This window comes from Mastomys coucha, unplaced genomic scaffold (genome assembly GCF_008632895.1).
Source record: "Mastomys coucha isolate ucsf_1 unplaced genomic scaffold, UCSF_Mcou_1 pScaffold18, whole genome shotgun sequence".
Taxonomy (NCBI): Eukaryota; Metazoa; Chordata; class Mammalia; order Rodentia; family Muridae; genus Mastomys; species Mastomys coucha.
The window spans coordinates 13,925,799-13,945,873 of record NW_022196900.1 but is presented as its reverse complement, the minus strand read 5'-3'; the positions used below and the strand labels follow the sequence as shown (position 1 = coordinate 13,945,873).

Here is a 20,075-nt window from a genome sequence, read left to right as displayed (position 1 = left end):
GCCATGTGCATCTCTTGTTGAGTTGAGTTCTTCATCAGCTACAGTGTGAGGGAGCAGCATTAGGTCACGGCCCAGGTCCTTCTGTGTTTCTTAGAGATGAGGCTCATGGTAGGGATTGAGCCCATGGAGACCAAGCACTTGCTGCTTGGTGTCCACGATCTGATTTACCCAATTTATTACATTCCCAAGGTTGGTATCATGAATCCCAGTCTACAGATGATGCCAAATAGAACCATGGCCATCATTACTTGGTTTCAGATTCCTAACGGTTTCAGAAGAAGCAGGCCCTCTAGGACATGGTGAGGGAGGGGCTGGAGAGATGGCTCAGTAGTTAAGAGCACTGGCTGCATGCTCTTCCAGAGGACTTGAGTTCAGTTCCCAGCATCCACCAGAGTGGCTCACAGTGGTCTGTAACTTCAGTTCTAGGGGAGTTACAAACCTCATTTGGCCTCCATGGATACCAGGCACGCACATGGTGCACATACATGCACCGGGCAGAACACTCATATAAAGAACATTAATAAATCTGGGATATGGTGAATGAGATAGACAGATGTGAGAGGCTTGGGTTAAAAAAAATCACTTGGCAGGTCTAATGCCTTCTCTGTGCTTTCTTCTCGATTTTCAACAGGCCACTTTCCAAATAAAGCCATGCCGTCTGCAGGAACCCTGCCCTGGGTACAGGGGATTATCTGTAATGCCAATAACCCCTGCTTCCGTTATCCAACTCCAGGAGAGGCTCCCGGCGTTGTTGGAAACTTTAACAAGTCCATGTAAGTACCAGATCAGGTTTTCTTTCCCAAACTTGCCAGTTAATACTTATCCTTTCCTTCTTGGAGAGGTTTGCAAGAGAAGTCTGCAGAATGAATGAAGGGGGAATTGCCACCAGGATTTAGGACTGGGGGATTTAGGAGTCACTGTGATTATGGGATCGAAAGCTGTCTACTCAGAGTCAATGCCTTTGGGAGACCCAGCAAGCTCCATCTGACCTACTCTGTCAGATCGTCTACTGTCCCTCTGGAATGGACACTTCTAGGAGCCAGGGCCACTTCACAGAAGGGTGTGGGTTCTCCAGCAGCTCAGCCCAGGGCAGGAGTGCCCTGTCTCTGCTCTCAGGTCATTGCTCTGACCCCTGAAATGACTGCAGTGTCATTGCTGTTGACAGGATTTTCTGTCCCTGAGTGGGAGCTGCCCATGAGCATGGTGCTTTCTTAGTGTCTATGTTCCTGGCTCCTGGCTCAAACACTAGGATGCTGAATATAATATGTGTCTTCCAGATGAGATGCTGAGGATCCCCCAGATGTGCAGAGTCGCAGAGTTAGAGTGGACCAGGGACTGTAGGATGTGCTGGAGATGGTGCTGCAGTTGGGGCAGGCAGGGCCACATTGCGTAACAAAAATATTGAAACATATGAGATTGTTAGTATACAGATGCATATAGTCAAGGGCAAATTCATTACTGTATATGGATTCTTGTTATATATGTTTCTAATGCATGTTTCTAATAAATGTTTTATGAACCATTAAGCATGTCTTGGGATATAGGCATTGGGCTTATTATGGCCAGTAGCCTTGTGGGCGTGGGCGTGTGCGTGTGTGGGTGTGCGCACATGCACACGTATATGCTCGCTCTTACTCATTTGCACATCTACTTGCGAGCTCACCCTGGAGGATGGAGTGATGGCTAGGGAGTAGGGGCGGCCAGGCTGGGGAGAGACAGCTGGCCTAGCCCAGGCCGTTTCTACTCCTTTTTGTTCCCTTCACAGTGTGTCTCGCCTGTTCTCAGACGCTCAGAGGCTTCTTCTGTACAGCCAGAAAGACACCAGCATTAAGGACATGCACAAGGTCCTGAGAATGTTACAGCAGATCAAGCATCCCGACTCAAGTAAGCAAAACCCTTCCACTCATGCCTCCGGAAGTGGACATTTCCCTGCCCGTGGGGCCTAGGGCTTGCTCTCCAGCTTGGCCCTGAGTGTGTTTCTTCTTCGGTGGCTGGATGATTGGTCTTCTCTGAAGGAAGCATTGGGAACAAAGCTAGAGAAGCTGGTTGCCCCAGACAGTGACTACTAGAGATGCAGACCCCAGCCGGAATGGCACAGGCTTGCCTTTAAGGCCAGCTGGAGTGCAAATTGCTGCCAAGGGCATGTTTGAGCTACCCGTAGGATTTCCATGGATTGGTAGATGAGGCATTTCTGCGCATGTGAGAGCAGTTAGGGTTCTAACTTGATATGTGTAAATGGAGAGTTAGGCACTTATTTCAAAAAGGAAATTCATTCTTCTTTCTTGGAACTAGCCATTTGGATAAGCCGGACAGGCATCTGAATTCTGACCTTGAAACAGTGAAATCTTTACCTCAGATTTGTGAAGTAGCTAGGCAGTTAGTTCCTGCCATGCCACTGAGGAAGTGTCTGGGGAGCGTGAAATTTGCTGACCAAGACTTTAGCTCAGAGATTGTGTCAATCCCCTGGGCAGAAGCCTGCCCGAGGAGGTGGCGGGAGTTGGGGAGAGAGGCAGGGTTGGATGTTCACTGGTACACACAGGAACGGTATGCATAGTGATGATCAAGAAGTGATCAGCGAGCCACGGCCGTGATGAAGTACTCCTCTCGTTTATGGGCCAAGAGTGGCCACTGCTCCAGGAGTCTTTTTACCCAGTTTTGACGTTTGAAGAGGGAATAGACTGGTCTAGCCTTTGCGGAAAGACCTCTCTCCTAGTTCGTGAGAGAAGCAATGGTGTAAAGTGCTAGTGTTTATGTGGATTGGTGAGATCTTGCTTTGCTTGGGCGGGAGGAAAGGCATTTCAGGGGATGCTTGGTGCTCTCCTAAAGGACCCAAGTTTAGTTCCCAGAACACACCTTGGGTGGCTCACAACTGCCTGAAACTCCAACTCCAGGGAGTCTGGTGTCCTCTTCTGGCCTCCAGGGTTACTGCACTCACATGCAAAAGTGTCTGCCCCCCCCAAACACCCCCTCCCATACACAGTTCTTAATAAGAGACATTGTGGTGGTGGACTCCATGACAGATGAGGTGTGGCTTCAGTACAGAGGTGTGGGCATGCCCTGAGTCACCTGTGAGGAGCTCGAAGCTGGACTGTTCCTGGCTGTGCAGCCACATTGTCTGGTGTTGTTTCCTTCCCCTGGAGGACTCTGGTCAAGGCCAGTCTTTTCTGTCATGGAAGGGGTCCCTATTAAGTTGTCATGCGGCAGAACTGAGTTATTTCTTCTACCACCAGGAAACAGGGTAGCACAGACAAAAAGTGCCTGTGTGCTTTCCCACGTGACTTTGTGAATAAGTTACCCAGTCCCTTAGGGGTACAGTAAGGACCCATCCAGGGTCAAAACAGTGTTTGACACCTAAGTAACATGTAATGAATAGGAGCCATGATTCTTTTTCTAAAAGACTCTTTTTTGATTTATCTATTTTGTTTTATGCATATGAATATTTTGCCTGTATGTTTATGTGTACACTATATGTGTTGCTGGTGTGCACGAGGCCAGAAGAGGGCATCAGAATGATATTCTCCAGATCCATCCATTTCCCTAAGAATTTCCTGAGTGAGGTAACCCAATCACAAAAGAACGAACACAGTATGCACTCTCTGATAAATGGTTATTAGCACAGAAGTCTGGAATACAGGAAGAACAACCCACATTCCACAAGGAACTCAAGAAGAAGGAAGACCAAAAGGTGGACATTTCATTCCTTCTTAAAAGGGGGAACCAAATACCCACGGGAGGAGTTGCAGAGATTAACTATGGAGCAGAGACTGAAGGAAGGGCAAGCCAGCCTAATATAGCTATCTCCTGAGAAGCTCTGACAGTACCTGACAAACACAGATGTAGAGGCTCACAGCCATCCATCGAACTGAGTACAGGGTCCCCAGTGAAGGAATTAGAGAAAGGACCAATGGAGCTGAGGGGTTTGCAGCCCCTTAGGGCGAACAACAATATGAACTAACTAGTACTTTCAGAGCTCCCAGGGACTCAACCACCAACCAAGGACTGCACATGGAGGGGTCTGATTGTTCAGGCGGCATGTGTATGGTAGAGAATTGCAAAATCGATCATCAATAGGAGGAGAGGACCTCGGCCCTGTGAAGGTTCTGTGCCCCAGTGTGGGGGAATGTCAGGGCCAGAAAGTGGGAGAGGGAGGGGTGGCAGGCATGGGGAAGGGGGAGGCAACAGGGGTTTGTTTTTGTTGTTTTTGTTTGTTTCTTTGTTTTTTGGAGGGGAAACTGGAAATGGAGAAATTCGCATGTAAATAAAGAAAATATGTAAAAAAAAAAAAAGAAGAGGGCATCAGAATCCCTGGAACTGGAGGTCCAGGTAGTGCGGAGTTGCCATGTAGGTGTTGGAAATAGAACCTGGGCCCTCTCTAAGAGCATCCAGTGCTGTCCATAGCCTAGATACAATTATTTTCAAGTCTGGACATCTCAGACAAAACATTCAATGTTTCTGAGACCTAGTTTCCTGATTTAATTAAAATAATATTATATTATTACATATAGTATAATGAGATATTATTACACTAATATGATAATTCCTAAGGTACAAAGTCTGACATGGGGTTGGCACATAATAGGTACTTTATTAACAGAAGCAGGTGCTAGCTTCATAACATTGTTTCATTTCTGACCATCTGACCTTGATCTTCTGCCTCTTCTTTTGTGAGGTGACAAAATGGACCTGTGGGATTTCCAGTTCTTAGTCGAGGCTGGCCTAGGAGAGCAGGGGGCTTTTCTCCTGTGAGCAACTGGAGTCAGAAAGTAGGATGGAGGAAAGAAATGGCAGCATGTGCCCAGCTCTGCTGAGAGGAGCTCTCTCCTGGTTTTCAGTGCCCGCTTGGCCCTGCAGCTAGTTCTGTTCCATTTCAACTTGCTTTTCTGTGCTGAGGAGCAAACTCAAGTACTTGTACAAGCTAGTCAAGTACTTAACCACCCAACTACATCTCCAGGCCCAGCTGTCCCTTGACTTTCTATTATTTTTCTTTGTTTATCTTGCAGCAGAAAGCCAGGCCACAGTTTCCGAGGAAGCATGAAAAAAATGCTGCCTCCTTCTCTAGGAAGTGGGTAACCTTTTGCTGATCTTGAAAAACACCCCACAAGTCTGACTTGGAGGCTGGGGGTGTCATTGTTGATTCCTGTACCACCCTCTCATGAGGTAGCTCATGTTGGGTGTTGATAGTTCAAACTGTCAGATAGTATTTGCCACCGCCTTGTAGAGAATTAGTCTAATTCCATGTCTGCCAAAAATCCAGGATCAATTTTTTTCTGTCTGTTTCTGAAGTCTTCTTTATTTTTTCCGGTCTAACTGTCCTCTGCTCCTCTTGCACAATGCTTTTCCTCCCAGCTTCTACCTCTTTGTGTGTTTATGCCATTCCAGAAGTTTACCAGAAATTACAAAAGTATTCTAGCAGAGAGGAGAAGGGGACTTTTGCCTGTCTGCCTGCTGTATTTCTGTCCGTGTGTCTGAGATGGCTTGAGGCTTTTGACGTTCTTGTCATCTGTTGACTCATGGTCCATGTATAGCCAACTAAACTTGCAGAGCTGCAAGTGACTTCTCCTTTCCCTAACTGTACCACTGTCCTTTTGAGCTGAGCGGACTTTATCTATGGCTTCTAGTTTATATCATTTAATCCCCTCTTCCACCTTAGCCTACTTCGGCCACTCCAGATTCTGATTCTACTATGATTGCTGAGGGTTGCTTCCTGTCACCTAGGGGCTCAGTGACACTCTTGCTCTTCCAGATATTGATCACCATGAGAACAAAGTTTGAGACTGCTATTGGCTACCAACTCCTTTGGATGGTATTCTTAGGATTTTAGAAATCTGCTTGCTGATGTGGTCCTGGCTAGAACCACTGGGCTCTGCTATGAGATCCATTTGGAGAATTCACCTTGTTCTTTACCTCTGCGAATGCTGTTGGACAGGCCACAGGAACTTTGTAGACACAGGAGTCTACTCAAGCACTCTTGCCTTGTCTTGCGTTGTCCAGAAACTGTTTAGTCCGTGTGTGCATGAGCACTGGCTGCTTGAGTTACTCAGCCATGGGCCAACCAAGACTGGGGGCGAGGTGTTCTTCCTAGAGGGAATCTGATACTGAAAGTGGAGGTGACTTATTCTGCCATGGGAGCGACATCCTAGGAAGGAAGCACTGTCAACCCTGGCTTCCCAATTCAAGTTTCTAGAAAGACCCATCTTGTACTGTTTAAAGTAGTAGTCCAGCTTCGAAAATTTAAGTCATGGACAAACTCCTCTGTTTATCCCTGAATCACCCTGAGGTGACAACCAAGGGTGAAGCCTTACGGATGTGCTTCACCCAGTTTTCATGGCGCTGGAACTTTTGGGTCACTTTATTGGTTGTTATTTTTCCCCTCTAAGGCAGAGTATTGCCAGTAGGTTGAGTGGTGGCTAAGTCAGTTTGGGGAGTTCGTGTAGGAAAGCATGCTCCTTTCCTACCTCGATTGCAGCTCGAAGGCGGTATAGGTATTGGCTAAGTTCTCAGGAACCACAGAAAAGCTGACATGTCCAGATGAGGACCCTGTGACATGTAAACTTTCCAGGCCAGTGCTTTGAGTTCTGTGTGATGTAGGAGGTGATTTCTGACAGGACACAGGCGACAACCTCTAATTCTGACTCACGCCTTATCGCTTAAATGGATATTGAGAAGAAAAAGATGAAGTTAAGGAAAGGATTGTTTCATGCGGCTGTGGTGAAATTCTGGAGTGTTGTTCCGCAACTTGAAGGTTGGCACACGCTGGTGTAGGAGAGACTTGAAGCTGTGTCAAGACTGACTTGACAATAGATTTAGGTTCTTGCACTCACTCACTGTGACCTTTGGTGAACTGTTGATTCCTCCTGGCCCTCTGCCTGTTAGAAATTTGGACAAGAACTACCTTGTGGGTCATGAAGCCTTCAGAGAGGGGCTCTTCCTGTGGGTTTCCAGCAGTGAGCACGAGCAGGTGAGTGACACACAGTCAGTCAGAACCACATGGCTCGCCTCACGTCCTGGCTGTTTGGCCTTTGACAATTAGTTCATGTTTTTGGGCCTTAAGTTTCCTTGTCTGACTTTTGAGGTCCGGTTAAAAGACTTGATTATGCTTCATCTTAGAGTCTGGCTTGGTCCTTAAGTGGGGACACCTGTGAAACAGTGGTGATTTGTGTTCCCCACCGGGCCGTGGCCTGTTCAGGGCATGAAGAGGCCGTGATGGTGGTTGTGCTCTGAGCAGCATCATGAGAGCAATTAGCGGTAACCCTGAGAGCATCTTTAGAGGATGCAGTGAAAGCAAGTCTAATACCTGCCCTTTCTCCTCATGTAATATTGTCAAGTGAAAGCTTTGGACAGCAGCAAGGCAAGTGCAGGTAACTGTCGAACCACTTCCCTTGTGTAAACCAGGCCCCAAAGGCTTCAGATTCACTCTGAGTCAGTCTTGAGTCTCTTTCCCAAAATTTACCTCCCACAATTTCACTGGATATGCAAATCTGAGTTCAGAGGAGTAACCTGTACTGCAAAGCCCTCCCCCACCCCCCCAGCAGGGCTTAATCCGTGTTTACTCACAGAGATGTATTTTTAAAATCTGAAAAGGTTAGGTTCTTTTTTCAACAATTGTTCTTAAAGACTGCAGGCACTGTGTGAATTCCAGGCACTAGGGCTGGGGAGGACGCCCCTGTCCATTAGGGAGGACCATTCCCCCACAGTCTCCTCTCTGTCCCTGTCCTTCCGGCTTACCACATCTGCTTCTTGGAGCGCAGGTCTTGGTGACTCTGGCCTTTTCCCCAGGGATGGGGAGAGGAGGAGCCGCAAAGCAACCCTTCCTAGAGGCTTGTCCAAGCCCACAGTCGGAGAACATGGCGACTGGCCTTTTGCTGTCGGCTGCGCCCTCACTGTTTGTTAGCGATAAGCAGTGAACGTGCTCATGGCTGCTTCCTGCTGAGCATATATACTCAGGGATCTACCTTCTCCCAGTGTCTACTCCTTGTCCCATCCGCCATGGATGCAAGTTACTGTGTCTTCAGGGCTTCCTACTGGGCTTCAGATTGGGAAGTGCTTATTTATGCTGGGGCTGAGGATTCTGGCATTTCCAGGGTAGAACATCCTCACAGTCTAAAACATTCTCTCCCTCTCCCTTTCCTGTTCCCTCTTCATTTCCTCTTTTCCTCTCCCTCCTTGCCCTTCCTCCCACCTTCCCATCTCTCTGTCTCTCTGTCTCTGTCTCTCCCTGTCTCTCTCTGTCTCTGTCTGTCTGTCTCTCTCTCTCTCTCTCTCTCTCTCTCTCTCACACACACACACACACACACACACACCCCACATCTTAACAATTAGCTAAACCCTTGTCTAGTGAGTCCCCCCAGGGGCTCCTGTAGGTTCACTATTACTCAATGCTGATCTAGGGACAATCCCTTTGGTTTGTATGGGTCCTGTAGAAGTTCTGCATTCTTTACAGCTGTGGCATGACCCAAATGGTGTGGCGAGGGCTATCGGTTCTGTGGTGTGGCTAGGTGCCAGAGAGCTGATCTCTTGTATGCATGGGACTCAGCCAAGATCCTAGCTCCTAGCTCCTAGCTCCTAGCTCACTAGGTGTCTGGCTCTGTCCCAAGTGACAGCCACACTGATATGCTTTAAGTCCAGAAATCCAGAAGGTACTTTGGGGACTGCAGAAAACTATTTACTGGTTCTTTGTGTTTGGGTCAGAAAAGGCAGCTGGGACAGCCGAGGAATGGCCTCAAAGCTGTACCCAAGTGTGCGTGTGCTCCACAGCCCATGGGAGTGACACTCTCCATGAGAGCCATGCTCTTTCAAGTGGAGCACTGTCCCCGCACATGGCTATCTGCTGGAGCCTCTGTCTTCCTCTGCTTCCACCAGTGCAGATTGTGGGGACAGTTCACAGCCCCTCCCCCTGCCCCATCTCTGGTTCAGCCACTTTTCAGATGTTTTCTCTCCAGGGTGCAGAAGCCTGAAAACTGTTCCGAGAAAGAACCAGGGTGAATCCTGGGCACTGGACTGGATTATGTCCCCAGGTTGTTGAGGTTGAGACTGGAGGAGATCCAGGGTGGTGTTGTGCAAGCTGAGTTACATCTTCTTGTCTCTGTCTCTTTAGCTAGGTATCATGTTGAGGCAGTGGTGTGGTTGCCGTTTTTTCTCACCTTTTCAAAATGCAAAGCTGATTTGGCCTTTCCCTTGTGGCTTGGATCTGGGTATCTGTGTGTTTCTGCCTGCAAGCCATGTGGGTTTTCAGTTAGGGAAGACTGCCGTGCCATTTTGCCTGTCTGTTCACTCTGACAACCCCTGATAAGGATCTTTGATTCTGTGCTAATCTTTGAAAGTCTCAAAGACATGAGCTCCAGGAGTCAGGGTGGTTGTGGTGAGAGGGCAAAGGAAGTTGGCTGAGGCAGGGATTTGAGGACAGGCGTTGATGAGCAATGAACAACGTTTAACTATCCCCTGAACTGGATAGTCAGAAGAGCTGGGTTCAAGCTGCTCCTGTGGCTGATCACTTGGACCCATGCCTAACTATGAACACTCCTGGGCCTTACTTTCCTCAAGATGGGGTGATAACAGCTTCTTCTCAGGGATGACGCGGCAACGAAATGAGCCAATAGGAGGAACAAGGCCTTCCCATACCGACCTGATACACAGTGTCAGATCTCTTCCTTCCTTCACTGTGTTTGCAGTTATGGGAGGTAGGCCATTTCTCTCTGTACGCATGAAATTCAGAGAGGCTAAGTGCCTTGCCTGAGAAACCATAGATGGCAAAAGATGGCAAGACTAGAATTTCAGTCTTTCGTACTCTTGTCGCTGTTACATCCTAGAGAGAGCTGCCCTTGACACCTATGAGGTCCCCACACACATGGGGACAGGCCGGGATGAGGAAGGAGAAGAGAGCTCTGCCACATTTCCTTCCCTTCCAGGCTTCAACTCCAAGCTTCCTATGTAGCAGGCACTGGGGGACTTTTTCCCCAGCCCTATCTCTAAAGACCATCTCGTGACTCACAGCTACTTCTCCTTTCGGCCTGAAATTCTTCTGCCTTTTGTTTCATCAGGGCACTTGCTCAAGTTAGGTTTACAGCCCCGAACGTCTGGTCTTCTGTCCTCATACCTGACACCCATGTGTCATCTTATTGTGAGATATGATGACGCATGTCAGTATGTCATCAAAATTGAAATTGTATAACCTTTGGGTAATTGTAATTCATGTCCTGTGTGTGCTTGTCAAAAGTTCTGGCTTGAGGCTTTAGTGTTTCATCGTTTGAAACCTTTCTATCTCCATGAACATTTCCCCAGATCTGTCAAAGCCAGGCTGTGCCCCAGAGCTCCGGCTGTTGGTTGCCATCCAGGGCAGAGGCCTGGCTCCAGCTAAGCAGTAGTCAGGGGACTCGGAGCTCCAGTGCACTATTGAAATATTGCTTGAGCAAAATCAAACCAAAGGTCAACTTTACCCAGACAGGCATAGAAAACACAATTGCATTCAGTTACAGAAAGCCATGTTATCCCACAGTACCAGGCTGCTTTTTAAAAAAAGCTTGACTTGTGACCATCAGACAACAGTGTCACATGTCTCCTGCCTTTCCTGTATGAGATTCGTTTACCCTGTGAGTGGCCAGAGAGCAGCTTGGGCATAGAGTTTGGTTCTCCCTGAAAGCTTTGTGCTTCAAGCCCGCCCACTTCGGTTGCACAGAAGTACCTGAAGAGAGTGTTCAGTTGACTCTGTCTACAGACAAGGTTGGACAGGGTAGCAATGACATTTTGCATTAAAAGATATTTCCCCCAATATTCATTATATATTGTTTCATGTCATATAAGGATGCGCTCACATAGGTATGTTTTGTATGTTTGGTCCCGTGTCATATAAGGGTGTATTCATATAAATAGGTTTTGTACGTTTGGTCCTATGTTATATAAGGGTACATTCATAGGTGTGCATTGTATGTTTTGTCCCATGCCATAAAGGACATACTAAACATAGGTATGTATGCATTGTACGTTTGGTCCCGTGTCACGTGAGGCCATACTTGCATAGGTATGTTCTATATGTTGAGGGTGTTCCTCTCGTACCCTCTCCTTTCCTTTTGCTCAAACCTTCTCTGGCATCATTCCTTCTGCTTTCCTAGACAGTTTGCTTCTACTTTCTGTTCTATGTTATTTATGTAAAACCTAGCACCGACAAGTGAGAGAAGAGCATAGAATATCTGTCTTTCTGAGACTAACTTAGAGTAATGTATTATCTCCAAAAAGCCATAGCTTTGTTCTCTATGGCTGAAAAATATTCCACCTCTCTCCCTGCTGTTGGACACCTAGGTTGGTTCTCTAACTTAGCTGTTAGGAAGAGAGCTTCAGTGAACATTGATGTGCTTGTGTTTCTAAGTGGAATTTTATGTTTTTAGTGGACTACTGAATTTGGTTCTTTGAAGCAGCATTAGCAGATCAGCACTATTCCCATTTTATTGATGAGAAAACTGAGTCTGAAAAGGTAGTATCTGTTGCTCAGTGCTATGGAGTTGTAACTTGGGTCCAGGTCTGTGTGACTCGAAGTGCCACATCGTTCCACCACACCATATGCCCACGTTGCCTCACTTCAATGTGGGGAAGCCTGGTTGACATCACCAGCTTTTGATTTTAGAGAGTAGCACAATTCACTTAGTTGCTAACGGAGTGGAAAGAACTAGAGTTTTGAAATCAGAGTTGTTGTGTTGACATTTGCCTCTGGTTTGTTTCGTGACCTTGAGCCAGCTATTCCCTTCTGATCTCTTTCCTGGTGTGGAAAAATGAGGAGAACTGCAATACCTTTCTCGGAAGAGGGTTTTAGAGATTCTGGAAATTGATCTGTATAATGTGTCTGAGGCTTTGCAAATACGAGTCGTGTTTCCTGCCTCAAAGTGCCACCACGTCCTGCTAAGGTTTATTAATTTTAGAAGAAATAAGCCGATGTGTGCAGGATGCAAACCAAGAGGTCTCCCTAAACCTGCCTGGAAAGAGTCCCACCTCACTTGCACATTCGTCTCTTCCTTGCCATCTCTTGTCCCCTGGTTGTCTGTCTCTGTCTGTCTCTCTGTCTCTCTGTCTCTGTCTGCCTGTCTCTGTTTCTCTCTGTTTCTCTGTGACTCTCTCCTTCTCCCTCTCCTCCTGTCCCTCTCTCCCTCTGGAGGCCAGAAGTTGATGTCAGGGATCTACTCACCTGTTTGTCTATCTTAGCTACCCAGCATGTTCTAGATAATCTTGTGGTCCGTCCCCCCGCCAACCTCCCCTGAGCTGCCTCACCAACCCCTGTTCCCTGGGTTTTTCAAGTTCCCAGGAACTGATTCTAGTCCTTCATCCTATTGTGTCTGGTCTCAATCAGTTAGAAACAAAGTTAATAGCTTAGAACTTGGTGACTTAAACTCCCCCTCCCCTCAGATGTGTGTGTGTGTGTGTTTGCTTACATTTGTGCCTATGCGCGAGTCTCTTCAATCTTTTTAAGAAAGTGCTTCCATAACAATCCTAAGCCCCTCTGGGAGGACTCTACTCTGATGACTGATTTCCCTGGGAGGCCTCCAGGTACCAAGCATTCTTATCCTGTCAGTCAGTTGCCGTCTTAGAGCATGGATCTGGGGAAAGGTGTTTCCTTCTGCTCTGATCTCAATTGTGGCTGGTTCTCGAATAGCACGCAGGGTTGCTGTGTTCTTACTGGCTGCCCAAAATCTCTAGGATAGCAAGGGCTGGGATTACGCCATACCATACCCCTTTTGTCTCTGTCTTTGGGAAGCACTGACTAGGTTTTTTCCTTTCATCTTTAGCACTGGCATTGTGATACAGTAGACATTTAACTAATGCACCAGATAATTTAAACAATACAAGGTGTCTGAAGTCGTACAATTTCTGTTGGCTCAAAGATGAGGTTTTGGCAGCAAATGGTTCGGGGTGTATAGCCACAAATAGTCAGGTCTCTTGGGAACTGTTCACCTAATTGCCATGGTGATTTTATCAGCATGTATTTTGAACAGGTTTGGTCTCCAGTTTATATTTTCTTGTGCATTGTGTGTGAGTCATGCTTTGTGTTACTAATGCTTTCTTAGCCCAGAAGCTCAGAGGCCCTGAAAGTCCACAGAACTAGAAAACTCTGGAATTGGAATGTGACACAGGTTCATTACATCCTGAAGCTGAGCTTCTTCTGAAGTTTCTTTAGAATTCACTGTAGGGAGAGAAATTCCTCCAGGGCCCCATGACCAGCAGGGAGGTCTCAAGGCATGCGTGCTCACAGTCTGGCCCACCCTTGTCCAGTTACCTCAGGGCATAGCCACCCGGCTGCTCCTCTTCCTTCCATCCAGAGCATCCCACAAAGTCTTCTGGACACATCTCACCCCTGAAGAAAGTCCATCCCCAGCATCACACACTGAACCAAAGCAACAGATACCCCAAAGTTGGGCATGATAGTGTGCTTATAATGGCAGCATGTGGGAGGTGGAAGTAGGAGAACGAGGGGTTCGAAGCCAGGCTTAGCTACATGAGACTCAGAAAGGAACTAAGTAAACAACCAACTAATAAACAGGTGAGATTATTTCCAGCCCCTTTGTAGCTGAAAATAGTCTAAAGTCTTGTTTATAAGACGAATCAAATAGGCTAAATAAAACCACAAGACTGTCTTCCAGCCCCCCACCCCCACCCCCAAGCCTTTGCTCATTGGGCTGAGCCTCGGTAGGAGACCTCAACCCCACCGCTATCCCACCCTGTCGCCATCCAGTGGGTCCATTTAAGAAGGGTGTGCAGGCCAGGGCTGCTGGCGAGGCTTTTTTTCTCTGCTTCTCCTTTTCCCCATTTGTCTCTTCCACCCACTTCTCAAGCTGCTGATGGCTGTGGTTCCTTTTGTATAGAGCACAAGACTGCAGAGAACTTGAAACTTAAGCTGGGGCTTGGAGAGGGCACTGACCGAGAGTAACCCCGGTGGCTGCTGCCAGGGCTTTCCTCCTCCGCCTTCCTCTGTTGTTTCCCTGCCCTCTTCCTCTTCCTCCTCTTCCTCCTCCTCCTCTCCCTCTTTTTCCTCCTCTCTCCTCCTCCCTCCTCCTTCCTCTTCTTCTTCCTCCTCCTCCTCCCTCTTCTTCCTCCTCTTCCTCCTCTTTCTCCACTCCTGGGTTCCAGCAGGCAGGTGGGAGAGAAAGCAGGGAACATTTCCTTGGCGAGGAAGACCCACCAACCAGAGTTAAGGCTTCTCTTTAATCTCTGTCTGGCTGTGATGTGTTTCCTTAGCCTGGCTGTAGAGGCTTGACCCAGATGAACAGCAAGAAACCCAGGATCGTGTCTCAACCTGTCCCAGCCCACAGGTGCATCTCATCTGTTTGCTCTTTTTAGATGCCAGCCTTTTATTTTGTTTTCCCTCTCTCCTCCCCCTTTGCCCTGCTTCACTGTGCCCAAAGCTCCAGGGACATGGCAGGCGGCTGGCTGCCTCCCAGGCCAATCAGGAAGCTGGGTTCGGCAGATCAGATACTTTGGTTCAGCAATGAGAGAACTCCTTTGGCCTTTTGTTGAATACAGCTTTCTGTCTTCCCTGGTGTTCACATTCGATGACCATACCTTCTCATTTAAGTACTCCCAACTAATCAGTTCTTGATCTTCAGTGAGCGTGTGTGTGTGTGTGTGTGTGTGGTGTGTGTGTGTGTGTGTACATTTTAGAGGGCAGACATCAGTAGTGGATATAGGGTCTCTCACTGATTTGGATACTCCAACTGGCCAGCAAGCCTCGAGCCAGTGTCCACCTCCCTAGCACTGTTGGCATGTTCCATGGTTCATGACTTTTGACATTGATGTGAGGGGTGGAAACTCTTCAGTTTCTTGTGCTTGCCCAGTAGGGTGTTTTATTATGAGCCATCTTCCTAGCTCCACTCTCTCCTTCATATTCTTAATCATTGCTTTCTACATCAACTTACGAATGTTACTATTTCCATTTTCTTTTAAAAACATTTATTACACTTTATTTTGTACATGTCAGAGGTGGGTGGGGCAGGACACCATGCGGAAGTCATCCCACATGGGTCTCATGGACTGAGATTGGGGTGCCAGGTTTGATGGCAGTGCTGTCGTCGTTGCTACACTTTCTTGTTGGCCCTAACTCCATTTGATGTCTAAGAAACTGAGGCCAAGAGAGAACAAAGAGAGGGCCAAGTGAGGTTCCCGTCACATAGACAGGAAGTGCTTGAGGTCAGACTTTCTGATAAGAGTCTTGGGTGCTGGATCAGTTGGACCCTGTGTTCAGGGCCAACTCAGAAACACGGAAAAGAATTTTTCACAGAACATTTTCCCCAACCACACATTCCACAGATAATAAAAACCAGGTCCATGTCAATTCATTTGGTTAGGGTTAACTGACTGACTGTCTTTCTTAGTCTTACCTAGAATGACTTGTCTGTTGCTGGTCATCTACTTGTGTCTATTCTCACAGTTGCCAGAAGATATGATCCTTTCATTGCTTCTCTATAAAATGTTAGGTTTATTTATTTTTTTCTTTTTCCCTTGTCTCCATATTCCTTTCTCCTCTCTTTCCTTTCTTTTTTTGGCAGCACTGGGGATTGAATCCAGGGCTTCTACATGTTAGGAAAATGCTCTATCCTTGAGCTATATCCCCACCTGTTTCCCCACCCCCATTTTTTGGTGAGATGAGTTGTTAAATTGCTGTAGTTACTGTAATCCTCCTGCCGCAGAACCCCAGATAGCTGGAATATAACAGGCCTGTGCTATTAGGCCTGGCTTTTATTCATTTTTTCATGAAGTTCTGAATAGGCACTTGAGTGAACCTTGGCCTTTCCTTCACCTTATCTCACCCAGGCAAATCCATAATATACACATAAATATGTGTACCCACACAGACACATCTTATGGGGCCATGAATTTGGCATCTCAGTGTTCTTGCCAGTCACCTTTCTCTTCTTACCTATTTTGAACACAGCAGCTCAGCTAATGAGAGAAGCTGTAGTCTGTTCTGGAGCCTGATTTCCCACATGACGTTCTTGAAGATAAATTTTATCCTCTCCGAACTGCTTCTATCTTCTTCTGGCTTTCTTATTCTTTCTCCTGCCTTCTGTACTTGGTTTGTCTCTTCATGATAACCAAGAAAACCCCTTGAGGGAAGATCTGTGTTCTCATTTTTTTCCCCTGCACATTGCTATATAGTGCAGTAAAACAGCCATTTTAGTGAAAATTAATATATTACCATTTAATAAGCATTTGTCACTAGCCAGTTGCTCATTGCTCGAGTTTCTGAACACACCTCTTATCCCCTGGACTTTAAGGTATAGTCGCATCTTATGGCCACACAGCTAATTTATAGCAAGATACATTATTACATTTTGGGTTTTATGGTCCCCAACTTCTTTGTGCCTGTATAATTTTGTTTTGAGGCTTGATCTCCCTCTGTAAACATGGGTGTGAACTTACTCTGTAGCCCAGGCTGGCCTCTAATTTGCAGTCTCCTGCCCCTGCCTCCTGACTACTGAGATTATAGGAATGCACCACCACATCCACATCAATCTTGGTTGGAATTCGTTTTTTTTCTTTTTTAATTCCCAAGACCCCGTTCCTGTCCTTAGTAGTTCCGGTTTATTGTTCTGGGGTGTGGCCTGGTTTTTGGGAGTTTTTAAAACTCCCAAGTAGGCCTAGCAGCATCCAAGGTTGAGAACCATCATACCACACACTTCAGTCTTGCCGTGTGTGAATGAGTTGCAGCTGTCAGCGGTGATAGGACAGCAGAAGATCATGTGTGTATATCCACGTGACCAGACTGTAAGTTGTTTGTAGCCAAGGATCTTTGGCCTTCCCTGCATCGTCCCCACCCAGCGTCTGCTGCACCATGCTCATGCACTGCCAAGGGCTGCTGCCTCTTTAGCCAGCTTCTTTGGTTTCTGTGTCTCATCCAGGGGATAGGCAGTTGGTGTTTGATCACATCCATCTGTTTTTATCTGCAGAGTCTGTTGACCTAACAGAAGCATCGTATAAACATGCTAAGTGCATTTGCTGGTCTCTAGAGTGTTGGGGGGTGACCTAGGTCCCTTCAGAATGCAGTCTGGGTCAACCTCCCACACTTCTGCTGCCCTGAAAGAAGGAGCTGTTCTCAAGTTCCTAAGTAGGATGCTGGGAACTGCTGTGGCTTTGCTTAGGAGGAATTTGTGTTCAACTGGTTGATCTAAGTGTTAGGCCATAGATTTATTCTGTTCTATCAAGGGTTCACAGAGATCTATTTTTGACCTGAATTTTATAGGTAAGGCCATGGAAGTTTAAGTAGGTCAAATAAACTTGGAAATACGTAGATACAGAGCCCAGGATTTGAGGGGTGTGTGCGCATGTGTGCATGCGTGTGCATGCGTGCGTGTGTGTGTGTGTGTGTGTGTGTGTGTGTGTGCGCGCACGCGCGCGTGCGTGCATGTGCCCGCGAGGGAGTACACCTATTTTACAGGGCATTGCATGTGCTGAAAAGGTGCTCTACTGAATGATCTATTCCCCAGCTCTCCTTTTGAGATATATGTACATACACACACCTCAATATATATATCAATATATATTCACATTTACATACATAACTTATTTATAAGCATGCCTGCCTTTCCACCTTCAGCTTCAGCTGAGGCCTCTCTGCCTGCCTTTTATCCTTCTCCCCACACCCCCATGGGAATGCTGGGATATTCTAGATGTTGTTGTCTTTGAAAAGACACTTGTTGTGGTCAGCGTTCTTATTTACGCCTGGGCTGTAGCCTAGGAATGGATATTCTTGCCATCCTTGGTCTCTCCCTAGACATCCTTGGTCTCTCCCTGGACATCCTTGGTCTCTCCCTGGACATCCTTGGTCTCTCCCTGGACATCCTTGGTCTCTCCCTGGACATCCTTGGTCTCTCCCTGGACATCCTTGGTCTCTCTCTGGACCTGAAAGATCCTTCTGCAGTCTTCCTGGTCCTCTCATCGAGCATTTAGTCAGGTGTCGTTGCTGGAGCAGTAATTCTGTGCCAGGCTTTGTTCCAGGTATTTGGAACACTAAAAGACATATTCTGTATTTTTTTATAAGTAGAGTTGAACGCAGGCTATATTTAAGTAAAATAACATTTCATAATATATGGCTACCAGATCTGCTGTATTGGAAATGTGGAGGGCTGCTTATTAAAATGAGGATTTGTGGGTGGTCTACCTTAGGACCCCCGGTTCTAATCTGAAAGGATAGACACCCAGAGGCTAGTTTTCGTGTGCCTCCTAAGTGAGTCTTAGGTGCGTTGTGGCATGGCAACTGAAGAATTGGGTTCAGTGGTACCAGTATGGGATCTCGTACGATGGAAACGCCAGGCAGATGACAGCTTGCTGAGTGCTGATTTCAAGGGGGGTCATTAACAGGCCTCAGATCAGCTTTGGGATGTTAAGAGGAACCCTAGGATCAAACTACATAGGTGTTAAAGAGAATCACTTTTTATCTGTTACTGAAGTTTGCTCTATGCTGAAGATGCCTGGATCATTCATGTCTCTTGAGCATCAGCTTACGCTGTTTGTCTCCACGAAGGGAGACCCTTTTAGATTCCAGGATCAACTGTTTCATCGGTGCACACTGTAGTCTGGTTTTCAGATGGAAGCCCTCTTTGGGTAATTGATTTGGGTTTGTAAAGTTTGCCCTCTAGTGGTCAGCCATTTGGTCACAGTTGAGCTGGCTTTTTCTTTGTTTATTTGTTGTTTTGGTTGGGGGTGGGGAGCGTTGTTGTATGTCTGCTTGAATTTCAAAAAAGAATTTGGGTTATTAGAAGTTTAAAGAGGTAAGCGAGAAGAAAGATGAGATAGTCAATAACATAAGGCAGGGAAATGGTGGTGTTTCAGAGAGTCAGGCTCCCACTGAGCATCTGCTCAGAATCCTTTGGCTTTGCAGATGTTGGGGCCCAAGGCTCAGAAAAGTGCTAAGAAATATTCAAGTGGTACTAACATATCTGGCCTCCAGCCAGAGACTAACATTCTGAATTCTTGGCCAGTGCTGTTTCTGTTTCATGCCACCTGACTGAAGCCTTTTCTCTGTGTAGTTGGAGAGCTTATTGTTTAATGGGAGTCGGTGTGAAAGCCTTTAGCAGTCGCTGCATTTAGTAAAGTAAAGGGTGGGTTTTCAAACATACGTTTACATATTTTTCTCAGTGTTTGGAGGCACTGGACTTTATAGTTCTGTATCTCATGTTTTGTTCTGAAATCAAGAAGAGACCCTGTCTGTTTAAGCACCTGGATACACTCACAGGTGTCCCCTGTGATTCTTGGAAGTGTGGTCCCAGGCTGGCAGCATCAGCACCACCTGGGAGCTCGTTAGACATGCAGCTTCTGCAGCCTTAGCCACCAGAAGCAGATGCTCCGAGGCTGCTGTCCAGCCGTCTAGTTGAAGCAGCCCATCAAGCGATTCTGGTCCACAGAAATGTTAGCGAGCCATTGCCTGCTGATCTGGGAGATTAGCCCCTGTGGCTTGGGGAAATAAAGCTCTCAGTATTTTCAGTTCTAGCTACATGAGGCAGCACTGAGGAGTCAGGAGCAGCAGGGCTCATGCCACAAACCTCAGGTAGGATGGATGAGATCATTTAAAAGGGCTGGTTTTTCAGTTGGAAACAAGGGAAGACCATGTGTGCAACAACACCACTGTGCTGTCGGACTGTGGGAGCCCACACTGAGTGTGGCTCAACATGTCATCAGAAAGCAATCTTTTCATGTCTTTCCCAGTGAGACGGAGCTCCCGAAACTCATTGCTCGGTGTATGTAAGCCAGAAGCCTGTGGTCACCCATCCGTTTAAAATGAAGCAATCAATATTCTATTCTCCACCTGCCCCATAGCGGTTGAGTCTTTTCTTTTCTTTCCTTTTTTTTTCCTTTGAGTTATTAACTGTAAACAAAACACAATTTTCTGATAGATTTGAAGCTCCAGGATTTCCTGATGGACAATGAAACATTCTCTGGATTCCTACAGCACAATTTGTCCCTTCCGAGGCCTACTGTGGACAGTCTGCTGCAGGCGGATGTCGGTCTCCAGAAGGTAAGCTACCACCTTCAGCTAAATCAGTGGGGCCTCACTATTACCCTGTTGGAGGCCCCAGAAAGAAAGAAAGGAAGAAAGAAAGGAA

At 46.9% G+C, this 20,075-nt stretch overlaps 1 protein-coding gene across 1 annotated transcript in view; it reads left to right on the top strand.

Annotated features, from left to right (window-relative positions):
• Positions 1-20,075, top strand: part of Abca1 (ATP binding cassette subfamily A member 1) — a 121,797-nt gene that overhangs the window by 30,762 nt on the left and 70,960 nt on the right. Inside the window, exons 4-6 of the mRNA XM_031377412.1 lie at positions 632-773; positions 1,766-1,884; positions 19,866-19,987. Of these exons, the coding sequence (XP_031233272.1) occupies positions 632-773; positions 1,766-1,884; positions 19,866-19,987 (383 nt within the window). The remainder of the gene's footprint in view (positions 1-631; positions 774-1,765; positions 1,885-19,865; positions 19,988-20,075) is intronic.